The sequence below is a fragment of the Gracilinanus agilis genome, chromosome 2 (assembly GCF_016433145.1).
Source record: "Gracilinanus agilis isolate LMUSP501 chromosome 2, AgileGrace, whole genome shotgun sequence".
Taxonomy (NCBI): domain Eukaryota; kingdom Metazoa; phylum Chordata; class Mammalia; order Didelphimorphia; family Didelphidae; genus Gracilinanus; species Gracilinanus agilis.
Genome location: NC_058131.1, coordinates 608,140,691 through 608,158,981, shown reverse-complemented (window position 1 = coordinate 608,158,981; position 18,291 = coordinate 608,140,691). Strand labels below are relative to the sequence as shown.

At 36.0% G+C, this 18,291-nt stretch overlaps 1 protein-coding gene across 1 annotated transcript in view; it reads left to right on the top strand.

Moving 5' to 3' along the window:
• Positions 1-18,291, top strand: part of ADAMTSL3 (ADAMTS like 3) — a 616,185-nt gene that overhangs the window by 302,868 nt on the left and 295,026 nt on the right. Inside the window, exon 6 of the mRNA XM_044660156.1 lies at positions 3,873-4,109. Coding sequence (XP_044516091.1) covers positions 3,873-4,109 — 237 coding nt within the window. The remainder of the gene's footprint in view (positions 1-3,872; positions 4,110-18,291) is intronic.

Here is an 18,291-nt window from a genome sequence, read left to right as displayed (position 1 = left end):
ATTCAAGTTTTCCTGACTCCAGGGTCAGCACTCTATCCACTGCACCACCTAGCTGCTGCCCATTAACAACTGAAATCATATAAACAAAAGTGGATTTGGGAGTGCTTTTTCCTTCTTTGAAAGTCTTTTGTCCAAGACTAAATGCACACTTATTAGCTGTTGTGTAGAGGGGATGTTTGTTCTGATTTGGAATGAACAAAGTGGCCCTGAGATCCTTTTAAATTCTGAAATTCTGTGAATTTCAGAGCAGTACAATGACTGGTTATATCTGAAATGACAGTGCCAAGACTACAAACTTGTTTTCTGACTTTAAATCCTCTGCTTTTTCTACTTCACTTTGGTCCTTTTCAATAATTATAATCTTCTGTAGAATGTAGAGATTTAACAGGTATAGAGTTATAGAATGCAGTTGGTTGAGAGAAGGGGAAAACTACATCTGGTGAAGGCTAGTTTAAAAAAAAAAAGAAAACCAGATGTGTTACTCTCCTCATGGAAATAGGTTTTTCCCACCCAATTTAAAAAAGTGCCATAAAAGGTACTGCCCTCTTGACATATGAAATACTTGCTGCCAGTGCATACAGTGGAACCTGAGGAAATACCAAGGAACTGTCAAGCAGTCCCCATTTATGAGCTGTCTGTATTGAGAGATGCTCATCTATGGACCATGTCCATGCCATGTTGGGATGACATTTAGAATCATTGCCACAAAAGAGACTTAATAGATTATCTGGTCCAACTTCTCCTCATTTTATAGATGAGCCCCAGAGAAGGCTTCATTGATATATTCAAGGTTGCAGAGCATATGCAGAACCAAAATTTCATCCCAAGATTCCTGGCTCTCAAATGAATACAGCTTTAATATAGCTAATGAAAATTAAATCTGCACTCAGACTTTTGGACACTGTGCACCTTTCTTAATGCCACCACTGCTACTGCTGTTTCTGTGTATGTCTAAATCTATCTTCATAATAATTTGGATGCTGGAAGGTGTAAGGCATAAAAGGAGAGTCTTAAGAGATCTAGGTGGGTTCCAGGTTAAATGTTTGCCACTGATTAATGTTCCACATCATTTGGAAATGAAGGTTTTATATATATATATATTAAACCTTTAACCTCTGCCTTAGAATCAATACTATATTTTGAATCCAAGGCAGAAGAGTGGAAAAGGCTAAGAAATGGGGCTTAAGGGATTTGCCTAGGAACACACAGCTAAGAAGTACCTGCTACCTCGCTGCTCCCAACAGAGATGTTTTAAAGCTGTATAGATTAGAATCTGAAGATAGTGTGGACTTGAAATTGATGGACCTATGTTTGAATCCTGTCAGATTCTACATAAGTCATGATTATTCTATCTCAGCTTTTTTTCTTCTGTAAAATTGAGGGCATGAGGGGGGCAGCTGGGTGGCTCAGCAGATTGAGAGCCAGTCCTAGAGAAGGGAGGTCCTAGGTTCAAATCTGACCTAAGATACTGCAATGTCTTTCTTTTCTCTTATCCATTTAGAGGACATTCAAATTTTCCAAATATGATTGAAATCCTGCCATGGGAAGGAATTAATGTATCCTTCAGGTGCAGCCCTATCGTCTGACTTTTAGTATCCCAAGGGTTTAGATGACATGTTAGGGTCTTTGGCTTTTCTGGCCAATGAAAATACTGCCAGGATTTGTTATAACCCAGATGTGAGAGTCCATGTGTGGACAGAATTCTGGGAAGACTATACATTCCATCTAGCACTGAAGCTATTTGACATTGGACATACTTTCTTTTGTAAGTAGAGTCTTTAGTATGTGAAGGATTGATGCAGTATATCTTTTGTCAGGGGCTCATAAAAGTAACTTTCTGGTAGGAAAAAAAAAGCTGAGAAATCCAGGAATATTTTTAGAGGGATGCTTCACAATCCATGAGCTTAATTTGATATTTTGGGTAAAGCTTAATGTTTGATCAAAATTTTCACCTGGAAAACTATCTGAGGTTTAAGAAGTTTCACATTTTAGTTACATTCTCCAGAGAAATGTTGTCCTTCTACATGAAAGAGAAAGGGCTTTAGCTTTGCAAAAAATTGTTAGACATATCTGTAGTCTGGAACAAAAAAAAAACAAAAATAGAAACAAAGAATATAACTGAAATGTTTTTAAATTGTTATAATACCTTTTTTTCTTCATTTATTTCTTGTGACTTATAAAGTATCTGTTCCCAAAGTTTGAAAGTCTTCTTAGATTTCAGGTGGAGTTAATTTAGATCAGAGAAACAACTCAGTTACCTTCACTTATCCAGAATATTGCAAAAATCAGAAATTAAAACATGCTTTTTAGTTGTCAGAAGCCTATTCATAGGGGAGCCTCTTAGGCCTGTACTCAGAATCTTTTTATTTTTAGTTTACACACACTTATGGCAAATTTACTCCTGAGTTTCTACACCCACAGAAGCACTTGGTTAGAAAGGGAACACCAGTTAGTGGCAGGTATCCTGACAAAAATAAGAAGGCAGAGCTGATGAAGAAGAGGCATAAAAACAAGAGAGTGAAAAGGTTTTAAAATAGCACACACACACACACACACACACACACACACACACACACACACACACCCCAAGGTTATGCCATTTTATTTTAGGGATAAATATCCCTATGCCTTAGTAGCTCTAAAGAGAATCATTGTGATATAAGTAGTTAGAAACGAATTTAGGGTTAGAAACGAATTTAGGGTGAGGGTTAGAATTTAATCATCAGGAAAATATTGGATTCTGTTCAATATATTCTGCAGCTAAATGACACAGGAGAGTATTGGATAGAGTGCTAGGTTTGGAATCAGAAAGACCTGAGTCCATATCTTGCCTCAGACATCATCTCTGTGATCTTAGAAAAGTCATTTAACCTCTCTCGAGTTCAGTTTCCTCATCTGTAAATTATATGATAGTAACTACTTCATAAGGTTGTTGGTTGTTGTAAGGACCAAATGAAATAATGTTTGTAAAGTAGTTTGCAAACTTTAAAGTGTTATAGAAATGCTAGCTGTATATTAATGTCTATGTGATTATTTTGTTATTATTTTCTTCCTACAAAGGCAGACAGGTATATAATGCCTCTGAAGTGAGTTTTCCATCTATAACAGTTAAAATAAAGCAAGTTTTAGAGCTTAAAGGGAAAGATGTCAAATGTCTGGAAAATTCATTTGTAAAACTCTTCCAAAAGATCAGATTGGTTATGGTAATATAGCTCATTTTTTCTTTTTCCTTTTTTTCTTTCTTTTTTTTTTTAAATCTTCACCTTCTTAGTATCAATCCTAAGACAGAAGAGTGGCAAGGGCTAGACAATCAGAGTCAAGTAACTAGCCTTGGGTTACACAACTAGGAAGTTCTGATGCCAGATTTGAACCCCAATCCTCCCAATTCCAGACCTAATATTCTGTCCACCATGCTGCCTACCTGCCCCCATATCTCTTTTCTATTAAAAGACTTAGTGGGCAGTCTTTCTGGAAAGAGGCATATGGTAGACCTTTCCAAAGTCCCATTAGATTGTAAGTTCCTTGAAAGCAGAGGCTTTCTTTATCCTCTATTTGTAACCCCAGTACTTACCTTAGTGTCTGGGAGGCATTTAATAATTACCTACTCAGTCATTAAAATTGATTATAAGTTCAGAAATCTAGAACTGTATTAGTCCAATCCCTTCATTTTATATAAGATGATCCTGAAGCCCTTTGTGTATGACTTGTTAAAAGTCATACAAATAATATGTAAAGGGTAAAAAATTCCAACCTAAGGTTTTCTGACCCCAAGATAAGTATTCCAGGGTGCCCCATTGCCTCAAACGAACCAGTTTAGCCCTTAAGTGTACCTGTTTCTCAGGAGAATGACATACCTCTCTCTCTGATTGTAGGACTGCCCTTCTGATGCTGGTGATTTCAGAGCCCAACAGTGTTCAGCCTACAATGATGTCCAGTACCAAGGCCACTACTATGAATGGCTTCCTATCTATGATGATTCAGCAGCACCTTGTGCCCTTAAGTGCCAAGCTCGAGGGCAAAACTTGGTTGTGGAATTGGCACCCAAAGTTCTTGATGGGACTCGTTGCAACATTGACTCTTTGGATATGTGTATTAGTGGCATTTGTCAGGTGAGTCAAAATTCTTTTCTCTGCCTCTCCTTCTACTTTGTACACCTTATAAGTGGAAATCTTTCTTTATTCTATGTTGTTCTCTCTCTCTATACACACACACACACACACACACACACACACACACTGTCAGAGACAAACACCATTAGTTCACTTGACTATGCTAAAAAAATAAATTAGGGACATTATCCTATCAGCTGTCCTTGTGTTTTTCTAAATAAAAACAGTGTTGGTATGTACATTTACAGTTTAAGACTCTCTATTGTGTGGATGGTTTAGGTTGCTCCTATCATAACTGAAATATTTTATATTTTATTCTCTCATTTGCATTTGATTATCCTTCATATGGTTTATGCTGGCAAATTTTCTGAACAAAAATAGTCCCTTTTGTATCATGCATGAGGCGAAGCTGGTTTGTTTTTTATTTTATTTTTTAGAAAAATTTTTTCCATGGTTACATGATTCATGTTCTTACTCTCTCCCCCCCAAACTCCCTCCCCCATAGCCAACATGCATTTCCACTGGTTTCTTCATGTGTCATCGATCAAGACGTATTTCCATATTATTGATAGTTCTACTAGGGCGGTCGTTTAGAGTTTACTTTCCAAATCATGTCCACATCCACTGATTTTATTTTTAAATATAAAAGGCTCCTGACTATTTATTGAAAAAACCTCACTCTCGCTAGTGTTCCAGCAGCTTCCTTGCTGTAGCCAGAGCCACTGAGGGGTTCTATCAGTGAAGTTTTACTACAGAGATATATCTGTTGTGTGGACCCCAAGCTATATACTTTCTGAGGGAGCTGGCAATGGATGCTGAGGGTTTGTGGATGTTTGGGAGAAAGTCAAGGCAAAGGGAGCCAGATTCAAGGTTCAAATTTACTGAGTTCTGAAATGGTGGTAAAGTTATATTTATAATGTAGAATCATAGAATTTCAGAATTGCAAGGGATTTTGATTCCATCCTCTCATTTTACTGATAGGAAAGATTAGGCCCAGAAAGGAGAAATATCTTCTTTGAACACACATACTTGCCACTGCAATAACACTGAAAATGTGACCTCTTCATATTGGGTACAGGGTACAGGGAAGGGGAAGAGAAGAACTAAATTTGCCAGCCTGCTAATAATTTGAAGTGCTAACGTAGATAAATGAATTATCTGAAATGGTTCCAAAAGTGCTTCACATCCTAAGGGTTTTTTTGTCCATATTTTCCCATGAATCCTCTATAGATGATATAGCCAAACAATAGTAGAAATTCCAGTGGGTTGCCACTAAATATTAGTGATACTATTAACATCATTTTAAGAAAAAGACACTATTTGAAGCAAATTTGGAAGAGGAGAACCCTTCTCATGGGAAATGGCATTCCTACAATGAAATTCCCAAATATGATCTACTGGAAAACAGCTAAAGGAAAACAATCAGACTCAAAAATATGTATGTCATTCAAGGATTGATTAAAGTACCTAGTGATGTTTAATCTGAAGAAAAGAAAGCTTGAGGCAGGGCAGCATGATAACTAGCTCTAAATATTTTAAGGGCTGGCAAATAGATGAGGGATTAGACTTGTTCTGCTTGGCTGCAGAAGAGTATAAGGCCCATTGGTAGAAGTTTTTAAGAGACAAATTTAGACTTGATATAAGGAAAAAATGTCTAATGGAGTTCCGCAAAAGTGGAATTCACCAACCAACTTATATTTTAGAAAGACATTTACTAAAGATGGAATCAAAGGTAAAATAGCAGGGTGAAAATAAAGAAGTGTAAAAAAAAAAATTTTTTTACTAATATAGACTGAGAATGAATTGAGCTTTCCCAGGAGAGATAAGGACAATAAAAATCTCCCTGCCCCCAGCTATGTTGAGAGAAAAAATCGGAATCAAGAAAAGCAGAACCATTATTGAGATGAATGGGTCATTGTTAGTTGATGATAGGGAGAAGGCAGAGCTTCTGAGTTTATCCTTGGCTTTTATTTTCTCTGACAAGGAAAATGATCTTTGAAACAGAAAAGGAAAATAATAATTGTTGGAGGGGATGTTAATTTGGGCACTAATTGGGACACTAATATACTACTGGTGGAGATGCTATCTGATCCAAAGATTCTGGAAAGCAATTTGGAACTATGCTGAAAAGACTCTAAAACTGTACATACCCTTTGACCCATCAATATAATTACTAAGTCTATATCCCAAAGATATTTTTAAAAGGTGGGAAAGGGGGGCATCTCAGTGGCTCAGTAGATTGAGAGCCAGGCCTAGAGACGGGAGGTCCTAGGTTCAAATCTGAACGCAGACACTTCCCAGCTGTGTGACCCTGGGCAAGTCACTTGACCCCCATTGCCTACCCTTACCACTCTTCTGCCTTGGAGCCAGTACACAGTATTGACTCCAAGATGGAAGGTAAAGTTAAAAAAAAGGTGGGGAAGAACCTATCTATGCAAAAATATTTATTGCAGGTCTTTTTGTGGTTGCAAAGAATTGGAAATTAAGGGGTTGTCCATCAATTGGGGAATGGCTGAACAAGTTGTATTTGATAGCTGTAGAACAGTATTGTGCTTTAAGGTAAAACAAATAGGCTGATTTTAAAAAATCTGAAAAGAATTACATAAACTGATGCAAATTGGAGTAGAACATTGTACACAGTGACAGCAATATTTCTTGATCAACAATTGTGAATTGGTTATTCTCAGCAATGTAGCCATCCAAGACAATCCCAGAGTCTCATGGTAACAAAAATTCCATCTGTGCTCTGAGAAAGAACTGATGGAGTCTGAATTAAGATAGAAACATACTATATTTAATTTTCTTTCTTTTTTTGCCATTTGAGATCTCTTCCACAAAATGACTAATATAGGAAAATGTTTTACATGATTATACATGTAAAATCTGTATCATATTGCTTACCATCTTAGGGAGTGGAAAGGGCCAGGGAGGGAGGAAGGGTCAAAAGAAGGGAGAGAATTCAGAACTCAAAACTTGAAAAAAATGTTAAAAATGTTTTTACATTCAACAAAGGAAAAATAAAATATTATTTAAAAAAGAAATGGAAGATGAAATGGAAAATGAGTAACTAATATCTAAGAATTTTAAAAAAAATATGAAAAGTACCTAGATGCTCTTGTGGTCACCTGGTCCAGAAAAGCTACATTTTAGTACACTAACTACACAGTCAAATAAGAAGCTGAACCATTGTCAGTGATCTCAGAAAAATCTGATAGAAATCGAACCAACAAATTATAAACCATTGGGCTCGATTTTCAAAACTTTCAAGACCCTATAATATATTTTTAAGAGAATTTTATCATATATCTAGAAAAAGAAATAGTCATCACCAAGAATCAAGCAGATTGGTGACATAAAGATAGTGCTGAGCCTAAAGGCAGGAAGACCTGAGTGCAAATAAGGCCTCAAATGCTACTGGCTGTTGTGACCTTGAGAAAGTCACTTGATCTCCATTTGCCTCAGTTTCTCCATCTATAAAATGTGGATAATAATAATATCTTCATTTCAGGATTGTTGTGAGGGTTAGGTAATATAATAATTAGAAAAGGTTTAGCACAGTGCTTGGTGCATAATAAACATTATATATAAATGTTAGCTATTATCATGTTTTATTGTTATTATTTATTATCATTCCTTTTTCAGAAATAATTCATACTAACAAACCTTATTTTATAATATGGTTTCTAGGATGATTAAGTTATTATTTTCTATTTTATTTAATAATTTTTCCCGTGGTTACATGGTTATTGTTGTCTCCCTCCCCTCTTCTCTCCCTTTCCTGAAGTTGACAAGCAATTTCACTGGGTTATATATTATCACTCAAATCCTATTTACATATTATTCATTTTTTGTAATAGAATAAACTTTTAAAACCAAAACCCCAAATCATATGCCTATATAAACAAATGATAAATTATATGTTTTTCTTCTGGATTTCTGCTCCCACAGTTCTTTCTCTAGATGTGAATAGCATTCTTTCTCATAAGACCCTCAGAATTGTCCTGGAACATTGCATTGCTTTTAGTAGCAAAGTCAATTACATTTGATTGTCCCACAATGTTTCAATTACTGTGAATAATGTTCTCTTGGTTCTGCTTGTTTCACTCTGCATCAGTTCATGGAAGGTCTTTCCAGTTCTTAAAGAAATCAAGTAGTTCACCATTCCTTAAAGCACAATAGTATTCCATCACCATCACATACTACAATTTGTTCAACCATTCCCCAATCAAGTGACATCCCCTCATTTTCCAATTTTTTTGCTGCCACAAAAGTGCAGTTATAAATATTTTGTACAACAGAACATTTCCCATTTTTTTATCACTTTGGTATACAAACCCAGTAGTAGTATTGCTGCATCAAAGGACATTCATTCTTTTAAAGCCCTTTGGACATAATTAGGATGACTAAGTTATAATAGTAGATATTAGTGAAGCACTTGAAAAAGTCCCCCCTGCTATTCTTTAGGGGATAGTATAATTAAATCAATTTAGAATTGACTGAAATGGCTAGACTCAATGTGTCTATTAATTAAATTATTAATAAAATAAAATAAATTATTAATTAAAGGTAAAATATCAACTTGGAAGGAGGAGTCCATTGGAGTGCTGAAAGGCACTTAACCCTGACTAGTCTCTGAACTAATATTTCTATTAGTGACTTGGTTAAAGATATAGATGAAATGTTTATCAAGTTGGCAGAAGACACAAAACTTGGAGTGATAATTAATAAGCAGGATGACAAATATCAGAATTGAAAAAATCAATAAGATTAGCACAGTGAGCTGAATCAAGTAAAATGAAATTTGATGGGAATAAAAGTGATTGCTGTGTTTAGTTAAAAAAATTAACCTTGTAAGTACAAAATTTGAAAGAAGCAATGGTATAAGCAGTTCTTTAAAAATATATTGAGGTTAAGGAGATTGTTTTTAGGAAATTATTTTCTTCAGTGAGTTTTTTAACCTCCTTTTCTATTCAGCCAATTCTATTTTTAAAAAAACTCTTTTCTTCATTGGATTTTTGTCCTTTTTTTTCCATCTGGTCAATTTTGCTTTTTATGGTATTATTTTCTTCTTGTATCACTTTAATTTGCCTTCTTCATTTTTCCTCTTCATCTCTTATTTACTATTTGACATCCTTTTTGAGATCTTTCAGACCCTGAGACCAATTCTCATGTTTCTTTTAAGTTTTACATATAGTTGCTTTGATCTCACTGCACCCTTCTGAGTTTGTACCTTGCTTTTCTTTGTCATCATAATAATTTTCTGTGGTTAGATTTTTTAATATTTGTTCATTTTACTAGTGTTTTCCTTAACTTTTATTTTTATCTTAAAGATGGGCTCTGTTCTCAGGGTAGAGAGAGTACTCTATTAAACTTCAGTGTTTCCAGGCTGCTACTTTCAGATCTAGTTTTGGATTTCTGAAAGTTCTACTTCTTCTAAGGTGGTATGATGGCCTGTGGGCTGGAAACTTTAAAAGCCATCTGCCACTGCAGATTCAATCTTTTCCTAAACTTTCTGATGGCTTGATGGGCTAAGAGCATTGTGAGATACCTTGGGGTGGGGCTCAGGGCCTCACCTTAGGCTTATATCAGCCAGGTGTAGTCTGCCTTGCTCTAATGCTTGGGCCCTTAGTGCAGGTTTATGCTAAGGCTGAGAACTTCAAGGGGTGGGGTTAGGGTCCTCTGCTCTTGGCTTAGGCACGGTCTTGAGGTCTTGACATTGGCTTGGGCCCAGTACTTGAGCAGTAGGGGTGGGGAGTCATTGGTTTTTACTTGTGCCAGTACTCCTTTGTGCAGGCTTATTTTGGGCTGTGCTTCCTTCTCATCTCAGTGAAACAGACCCTCTCTGCCTCCCTTCCAAGTTGCTTTCTGTAGGAAAATTGCTTCTCTCCATCCCCTTGTTGGTTCTGTCATTCTAGTATTTATTTTGAAATGTTATTTTAGGTTGTTTGGAAAGGATTCTCAGAGGTTCTAGCTTTACGTCTCTCTACTCTGCCATCTTGACTTTGCCTCCTGGTTTTAATGGATTATGCCTCATAAGTCAATGAAAGCTAATGATCTTAGGTTGCATTAAAGGAGGCGTAGAATAAAGCAAGTGATGTTCTCACTGTATTATACCCTATATTCAGACCATGTTTGAAGTATTTTTTTTTTCAGTTCTGGGTACCATCAGCAAGCATTTGTTGTGCTTACTATATGCTAAATGCTGAGGATATGAAACACAAAAGCAGCCTCTGTTCTCAAGGATTCTGGGGTCTAGTGAGGGAGACAACATACAAATAACTATTTACTGTACACACAAGATATATACAGGATAAATGATAGATAAATTCAAAGGAAAGGTACTAAATACCCCTATGTGGGATATTTAGCTTGGTAAAGAAAGACTTCCAAGTAATATCATACCTTTTTTTTTTTTAATTTTAAACCCTTAACTTCTGTGTATTGACTTATAGGTGGAAGAGTGGTAAGGGTAGGCAATGGGGGTCAAGTGACTTGCCCAGGGTCACACAGCTGGGAAGTGTCTGTGTTCAGATTTGAACCTAGGACCTCCCGTCTCTAGGCCTGGCTCTCAATCCACTGAGCTACCCAGCTGCCCCGATATCATACCTTTTTAAAAAATATGTGAAGGCCTTTTTTGTAGAAGAAAGTATAGATTTATTCTCTTTGACTCTAGAAAGGAGAACTAGAAAAAGAGATGGACTTGGGTCTTAATGGAAAGGAAGAAAAAATTCTTAGTATTTAGAATTATCTAAAAGTATAGAGGACCATTTCAGGTGGCATCTTTAGTGAATTGCATTTCACAGAGCTTTTAAGTAATCCTAAGCTTCTACCTGGTACAAAGTCTTATTTTCCCCAATGTTATTGCATCTATTGCTATTAATCTTGGGCAATTAAGAAATATAGATTTCAAGAGACTCAAAACACAATAGAAGGACACATGGTAGATGTGGTGTAATGTATTTTGGATGGTTACCTATGCTCAATAAATGATCTAGCAGTCTTTGTAAATAAATAACTGATTAGACCAGTGATTCTCAAAGTGGGCGCCACCACTCCCTGGTGGGTGCTGCAGTGATCCAGGAGAGAGGTGATGGCCACTGGTGCATTTATCTTTCCTATTAATTGCTATTAAAATTAAAAAAATTAATTTCCAGGGGGCTAAGTAATATTTTTTTCTGGAAAGGGGATGGTAGGCCAAAAAAGTATGGGAACCACTGGATTAGACATTTGAAAAATAAAAAGAGATGGTGTTGGTTATATGTTAGAAATGAGAAGTAAAAGATGAATGACTTGAGTATTCCATTGGTACTTTCAAAATACAAAAAAACCTAGAACATATATTTATCTTAATTCTACAGATGGAGTCCATGGATAGATTTTAGAGATTCTATGAACATGAATTAAAAAATGTCTTCATTTTTGTTAACCTCGAACTGAAATTAAGTATTTATTTCAATTAATAATAAAACATAGAATCCAACAGACCGTCAAAATTTCCAAGTGACATAAAAAGCAGTTAATAAATTCTCTGGGAGGATCTTTTTTGACTACATTCAACATTCAGTAATTTTAAAATTAAATATCTACCATGTTCTTTCATAGCAGTTTTGCTCATCATTATAAGGAATACAAAGAAATTTCTGTCCTCAAAGAACTCGACGTTTCCTTGGAAAAGATAAAACACAAACCAATAATGCAAGAGTTTCTTAGATTCCACCCCAAGCAGATCATTCTTGACTAAAAAGAATCTTCTAGATCAGTGATTCCCAAAGTGGGCGCTACCGCCCCCTGGTGGGTGCTGCAGCGATCCAGGAGAGTGGTGATGGCCACAGGTGTATTTATCTTTCCTATTAATTGCTATTAAAATTTAAAAAAAATTAATTTCCAGGGGGGCTAAGTAATATTTTTTCTGGAAAGGGGGCAGTAGACCAAAAAAGTTTGTGAACCACTGTTCTAGATGAATATTTGTTCTTGGAAAGCTGAAGGTGACACAAGATACCAGTGAGTGAGCCCTCAAATCTAGTGATTTCTGAGTGGAAGACCACTTATCTTTCTGGATTTGGCCCCAGAATTAGAACCTTCATTAACACACAAACATATAGAATAATTTTATCCTAACTCAATGATATTAATGTCTTGGTGGAATTTAATGGTCAATGGTGACTTGTGGTCATCACCGAGTGCTTTTTTGGCCAGGACAATGTTGTAAAAAAATACTTTAAGAGTTGAAGCTTCTTCAGAAGCTGACACAAATATTTATCTGGGGCAGCTCAGAATCTTGCTTTATGGAGGAAATGGCTCCCATAAATTCTGATTCTTGTAAAATGTGGCTACACAGTCAGCAGCTGTTAGGATAAGAGAGCGTAAACTTTGTGATACGTTGCAATTGTTGTTGCAAAAGCATCAGTCTTTTGAGCCCTGACATTTACTTGGCGTGGAGTGAAAAGAGTTTGGCAAGTGTTTTCCTGGTTAACTCATCTAAATAAACATGTTGCATTGTTCATGCGGTTGGCTTTCCATTTGCCAGAGAGCAGCAAGAGGAGAGTTCCTGTGTGATTGACTCTTGCTTTGAGTACTATTACTTTAGCTGTTTTTTATTTTATCTAAAGGAAAACATAATTTGTAAATGGCCCTCAGCCTTTAAGATCCAACTTGATTGGGTGTCCATATACACTTCATTCCCTTGAGGATGGAGCTGAGGTTGTTTAAATTCAACCTTATCTTTACAAAGTTAATTTCTGATTTAGTTGAAACTGGCAACTGGAAAAAGGAAATGGTCCTTTTAAAAGAAGCAAGTTCTTTTTGGAGAAATTCTCTATCTGGAATAGGCAAATCCTCTGAGAGCTTGTTCATAAGGGGTCCAGTGGTATCATTGGTGTCTCATCTTTTCATGAAAATACAGGGAATACAGGGGAAATAACTAGGAAGGGGAACTAAGCCAGGCAAGAAGGAAGAAGGCAGGGGAGAGAGGGAGAGAGAAGGAGAGAGAAGGAAAAGGAGAAGAGAGAGAAGGAGAAGGAGAAGGAAGAGAGGGGAGGGGAAGAAACTTATGAGGCTTCCTGTTGATTAGAGAAACTCCAGTTATAGGATGCATGCTAGAAAATATGCCATATACTATATATATATATGTATATATATATAGTATATCGTACCTCACTCCCTCCTGCCCTGCCCCTCCCTATTTCTGTATTTGTTTCTTGATCTTTATCTTTCTCTGTCTCTTACTCCTTACCGCTATGTCTCAGAAAAGAAAAAGAAATATTTATATAGGGCTCTTTAGAGCTTAGCCCAATGTGACTGAGGGAAAGGCATCTCAGTAGTCTCCCCTGGGGTTAGCAAGAAGCAGTCATAGATAAAAATCACTAATCCACAATAAGGAAGGGAGTTGCAGGATAGAGATCATAGTTACAAGTGAAACCAGAGCCACATAGCAGATACGGAGTAGGGCTAGCTGTCCTTTAAATTAAGGTACAACAAAGCAAATAAATCATCCACAGTGAGTATCAGGTAGCATGTTCACTGCCATCCTGCCTGCTCTTTTGATTCAGGTAGCATGTTATTCTAAATATGAAGAGATTTCATGAAGAAGTTCATCATATAGGACTTTCAACTTTGTTATTAAATTACTAAAATTTTTTACTGATACCTAGAATTTTTCTAAAAGTCAAAACATTAAGGGAAATTGGAGGAAATCCTTATCTTTCTCCAGGGGTTAACCTCTTGCTTTAGTCCCTCCTTATTGTTATCTCTGTCTTCAATTGCCTTTATATTTATTTATGTACATGTTGGTTTTCCCCTAACAAAAATTAGTCTCATAGAGCAACGAGACTGTTTAATAATCTTTTCTTTGTTCCCCTGGTCCCTAGCAAGAGACCAAGTATATAGCAGGTGCTTAGTAAATGCTTATTGAATTTAAATGAATTGATCATGTTATTCATTGTTCTCTTTATGCTACCATGATGATGATGATGATATTAGATTTGTAGACTTGGTAGCATGTAGTCCCCAAGACAGCCTACCACAAATTTCAAAATTGAGAGGGATACTCCTCTTCCTCACCTCATCTACAGACTCAGATCTAGGAATGGGTCAGTCAGTCAGCAAGCATTTATTAAAATTTTATTATGTTCTAGTCATTGTGCTAACCACTAGGGATATAAATAAAGCTAAAAGCATGGCTTCTGCCCTCAAAATGCATACATTCTAATGGGGGGAGATAAACTTGAAAACAACTATGTAATAATAATAGGTATACAGGTAAATTGGAGTCAATCACAGAGGACAAATGCATTTAGGCTAATAGAGGTGGCTGTGGGTCATTTGTTAGTGTTGCAAAAATCATACATCTTTTGAATGGTGCTAGCAAGTCAACATGATCATCTATTTACTATAGGGCAAGAAAGTCACTTGAAAAGAAGTGGCTTTAGTCTTTCATTCAGTGATTAATTTTCTTTCAGAAAGGCAACTGTGCTAGCCTGCTCAGTATTGTATATAGTTCTACATCCTACACATCACCTTCATGAGAATGATATAAATAACCAGGAAATAACTACTATCAGGAACCTCTGAAACAAGTTTCAGTGCATCTTGGGTGATCAGGAATGTATCTGCACTATATCTGGAGTTAGAACTGCTTTAAACAAACAAACCAAAATCTGGTCCAGTGATGGAAGAGGTTGGTTTGGTTGGAAGAAAAGACAATATTGATGGTGAAGTTTTGAGCAAGGTGATAGGAAGATCTTCCTGTTTGGAAGGAAATGCCAGCAAGTAGCAAAGAAAGGATTGGAGTCTAACCAAAGCTCTTCATTTCTCAATTGATCCAGTGTATTGGTTCCAGTTCATCTCTTTTATTATTTATATTTACATCTATATTCTTATCACAAGATAATCAGTGATAATCATAATTCTGTTCATTTATTTCAGTCATGTCTGACTCTTTGTGACTTCATTTGGAGTTTTCTTGGTAAAGATGCTGGAGTAATTTGTCATTTTCTTCTCTAACTCATTTTACAGATCAGGAAACTGAGGCAAACAGGGTTAAGTGACTTACCTAGGGTCCCACAGCTAGTAAGTATCTGAGACCAGGCTTGGCATATAGTAGGTACTTAAATATTTATCGACTAACGAGACTGTAGAACTACCACTTCTCTAGTCATGGACACAATGCCTCTTACATTGCAACCCAATAGGAACTCTCTAAGGTCTTGTGGCTTGATTAATTACTATTCTCTTAAATCCTTATAATTAAGGATTTTGTCCTCAGAAAGAGGCCATGAAATTGTTCAGACAATCTAAGTGAGTTATTGTTAATGGTACTAGGATTCAACTGATTGAATTCAGTCCTTGGTTTCAGGGTCAGAGTCTGATTTAAACCACTCAAGCATAAGCCTCCTGGGAGTTCACAGCTATTACTTATTTCTGACCTTTTTCATGTACTGCATTTTGGCTGTGAAATTAGCAGAGTGAGCTATATTTTTTAAAATGTGAATTAAATATGAATTCATGGGCCTGAAAACTTTCCAAGATTTTTAAGCCTATAAAAACCCTTCAGATCCAGCCCAGCCTAAATTCTAAGCTCACACCCTTCCTGGCAAAAAAAAGAAAACAGAGGAATGTTCACTTTCATGAAACGTTAATTGGTAGGGGACGGTGAATTTAAGTGGACATAACTTGGCCAAGACAGTATATTTTGCTAAGTAATGGCAGAATTACCTCTGCTGGACAAAGTTGGTCTAAGGACAGGTAACTATTAAACTTAATTACCAGGATTTTTAAAATTAATAGAAATCTAATTTCTCTCCCCTTTACCTCTATCCCAAAGATAACAAACAAGCAAATACCTTATAATATTCATTGTGAAGGAAAACAAAATGCTTCATACATCATGTTTAAAAAACACCTTATTTTATACTCTGAATTCATCACCTTACTGTCAGGTAGTAGATATCATCTTTTAACATTAGTCTTACAAAAATATGTATGACCACAGAAAAAAATCATCAATCAGATATATGGAAAGAAGAAAAGCTAATTACCAAACAAGAAATAGAATATATCATAGAAGATGAACTAGAATTTCATTACATAAAGTTAAAAAAATTTTGCCTAAACAAATCCAATAAAGCTAAGATTAAAAGAGAAAAAAATACTGGAAAAATATTTGCAGCAAATTTCTCTGATAAAGGTCTCATTTCCAAGATAGATAAGGACCCAAATTTTATAAGAATAAGAGCCACTACCTGGTTGATAAATAGTCTAAATATGCAAACAGTCAGTTCTCAAGAGAAGCAACCCTAGCTCAATATTTCATGTATGTCTTTTTAAATCCTACCTAAACAAGGTAACTTTAAATTTGAAAGTGAGTGTTAATTGAAATCCAGCTTTTTGCAGGGCACTGTTCTTGGGCTAGAGACATACAAATATCAATAGAATTAAAACAGTTTCTGGTATCAAGACATTTGTAATCTTGTAGAGAGGTGTGGGGTGAGGAGAAGGATGGACACATTGCAAATGATCAGAAAACAGAAATCAGTGGGTGCTTAGATGTGCAAAATGCTATGCAAGTAATTGTTGAAGAGATCATTTTTGATTCTAGGAATTGGGAAAGATTTCATGGAGGAGAGATCATTTGACAAAGACTTGAAGAATGGATAAAATTATAGGAAAAGGACAAGGTATGATGGAAGGAGAGTATTCTAGGAATGAAGAATATCATGAGAAAATATGGTCATTCAATCACAAATATTTATTAAATGCATACTGTGTGCCAAGCACTGCTGAATATAAAGCCTATGAAGATAAAATTAAAAACTATTATCTCCTTTAAGGACTTGCAACCTTCCTGGGCAGAATATGTATAGATATAGATATAGATATAGATAGATAGATATAGATATAGAGAGACATATACACATGTACATATATATTCAAATACCAAACAGATATAAAGGAATGTTCAGAAATTATTGAATAATTAAGTTTGATTTGAGCATAGAATTTGTAAGTGAGTAGCATGAGCAGAGCTAGAAAGGTTGGCAGGAGCCAGGTTGTGGAAAAAATTCAACTGAGTTCAAACTTTATTCAGTAGGAAATGGGAGGTTATTGATGTTTTTTGAATAACAGAATGATATGAAAAGGGTTTACTGAAGAGAATGTAGTATTTTTATCATGACTCAGGATGTTCATTATAATCATAACTCATTATAATGTTGTAGAATATAGTATGTGTGCTCTCTATCTTCTCTGCCATTTTGTCTCCCTAAAAATGCTTCAATCTTATGATTCATATCCTCTACAAGATCCCATTTTGCACCATTACACATCTTTCATTTAGAGTTTGTTCAGTTGTCCATTTGATCTGCATTCTCCTTAGAAGAGAAAGGCTTTATCTTTATACATGCCACATCACTTTGAAATGTTTCAAATAATTTTTTAGATGAGCTGGTTGCATATGATTCCCCTGGGAAGTCAATAGAATATCATTAGTTGTTTCCCTACTTCTCCTTCACAAAAGATCTAGGGTTCTTTGTGCTGCCAGAGAAGGCATAGAACATTTTCTCAGTGATTGGCTTATAATAACGCAGTAAAAGTAACAAAAGTAACGTATAACTCTATCCCTGGTTGGGATCAGGAAGTATAATATTGGATTTGGAAATGACCAGAATGCACAAGACTATTTATATAAATTTGTATATGTGGCAGTTGCTCCTATCAATCTTCCTTCTAATTTCATGAAATTTTTATGTTGAAATGGATAAAAATACTCCAAATACACAATGGGAGAAATGCATCAAACCAATAAGCGCAAATGGAATGATCACATTCCTAAATCATGGAAGGCAAGATTGCAGGTCTCCTTGGGCTGAGCTACAGGAAAAGGAAAGGAATATAAATATATGTGCTTCCCTGGGGCCTCAGGAATCATTTCCATCTCTCCCTGGCACTGTCTCTGTGTGTTGGGACCATGAGACAGTTCTTCCAGCTGTCTGGATAGGACTTGAGCTTTAGGGCCGCAGCCGTGGATTATCTAACACTTTTCTTCCCCTCTATACTTTGCACAAATGAATTGGAAAACTCATGAGAACAGCAAGTTTTTCATGTTTTTTTCTCTGTCCTGGAGGAGGAGGTCAGGGACATCATGAGAACAGCCTTTGGCACGTTCAGTCCTGGGCCCAGCTGGAAA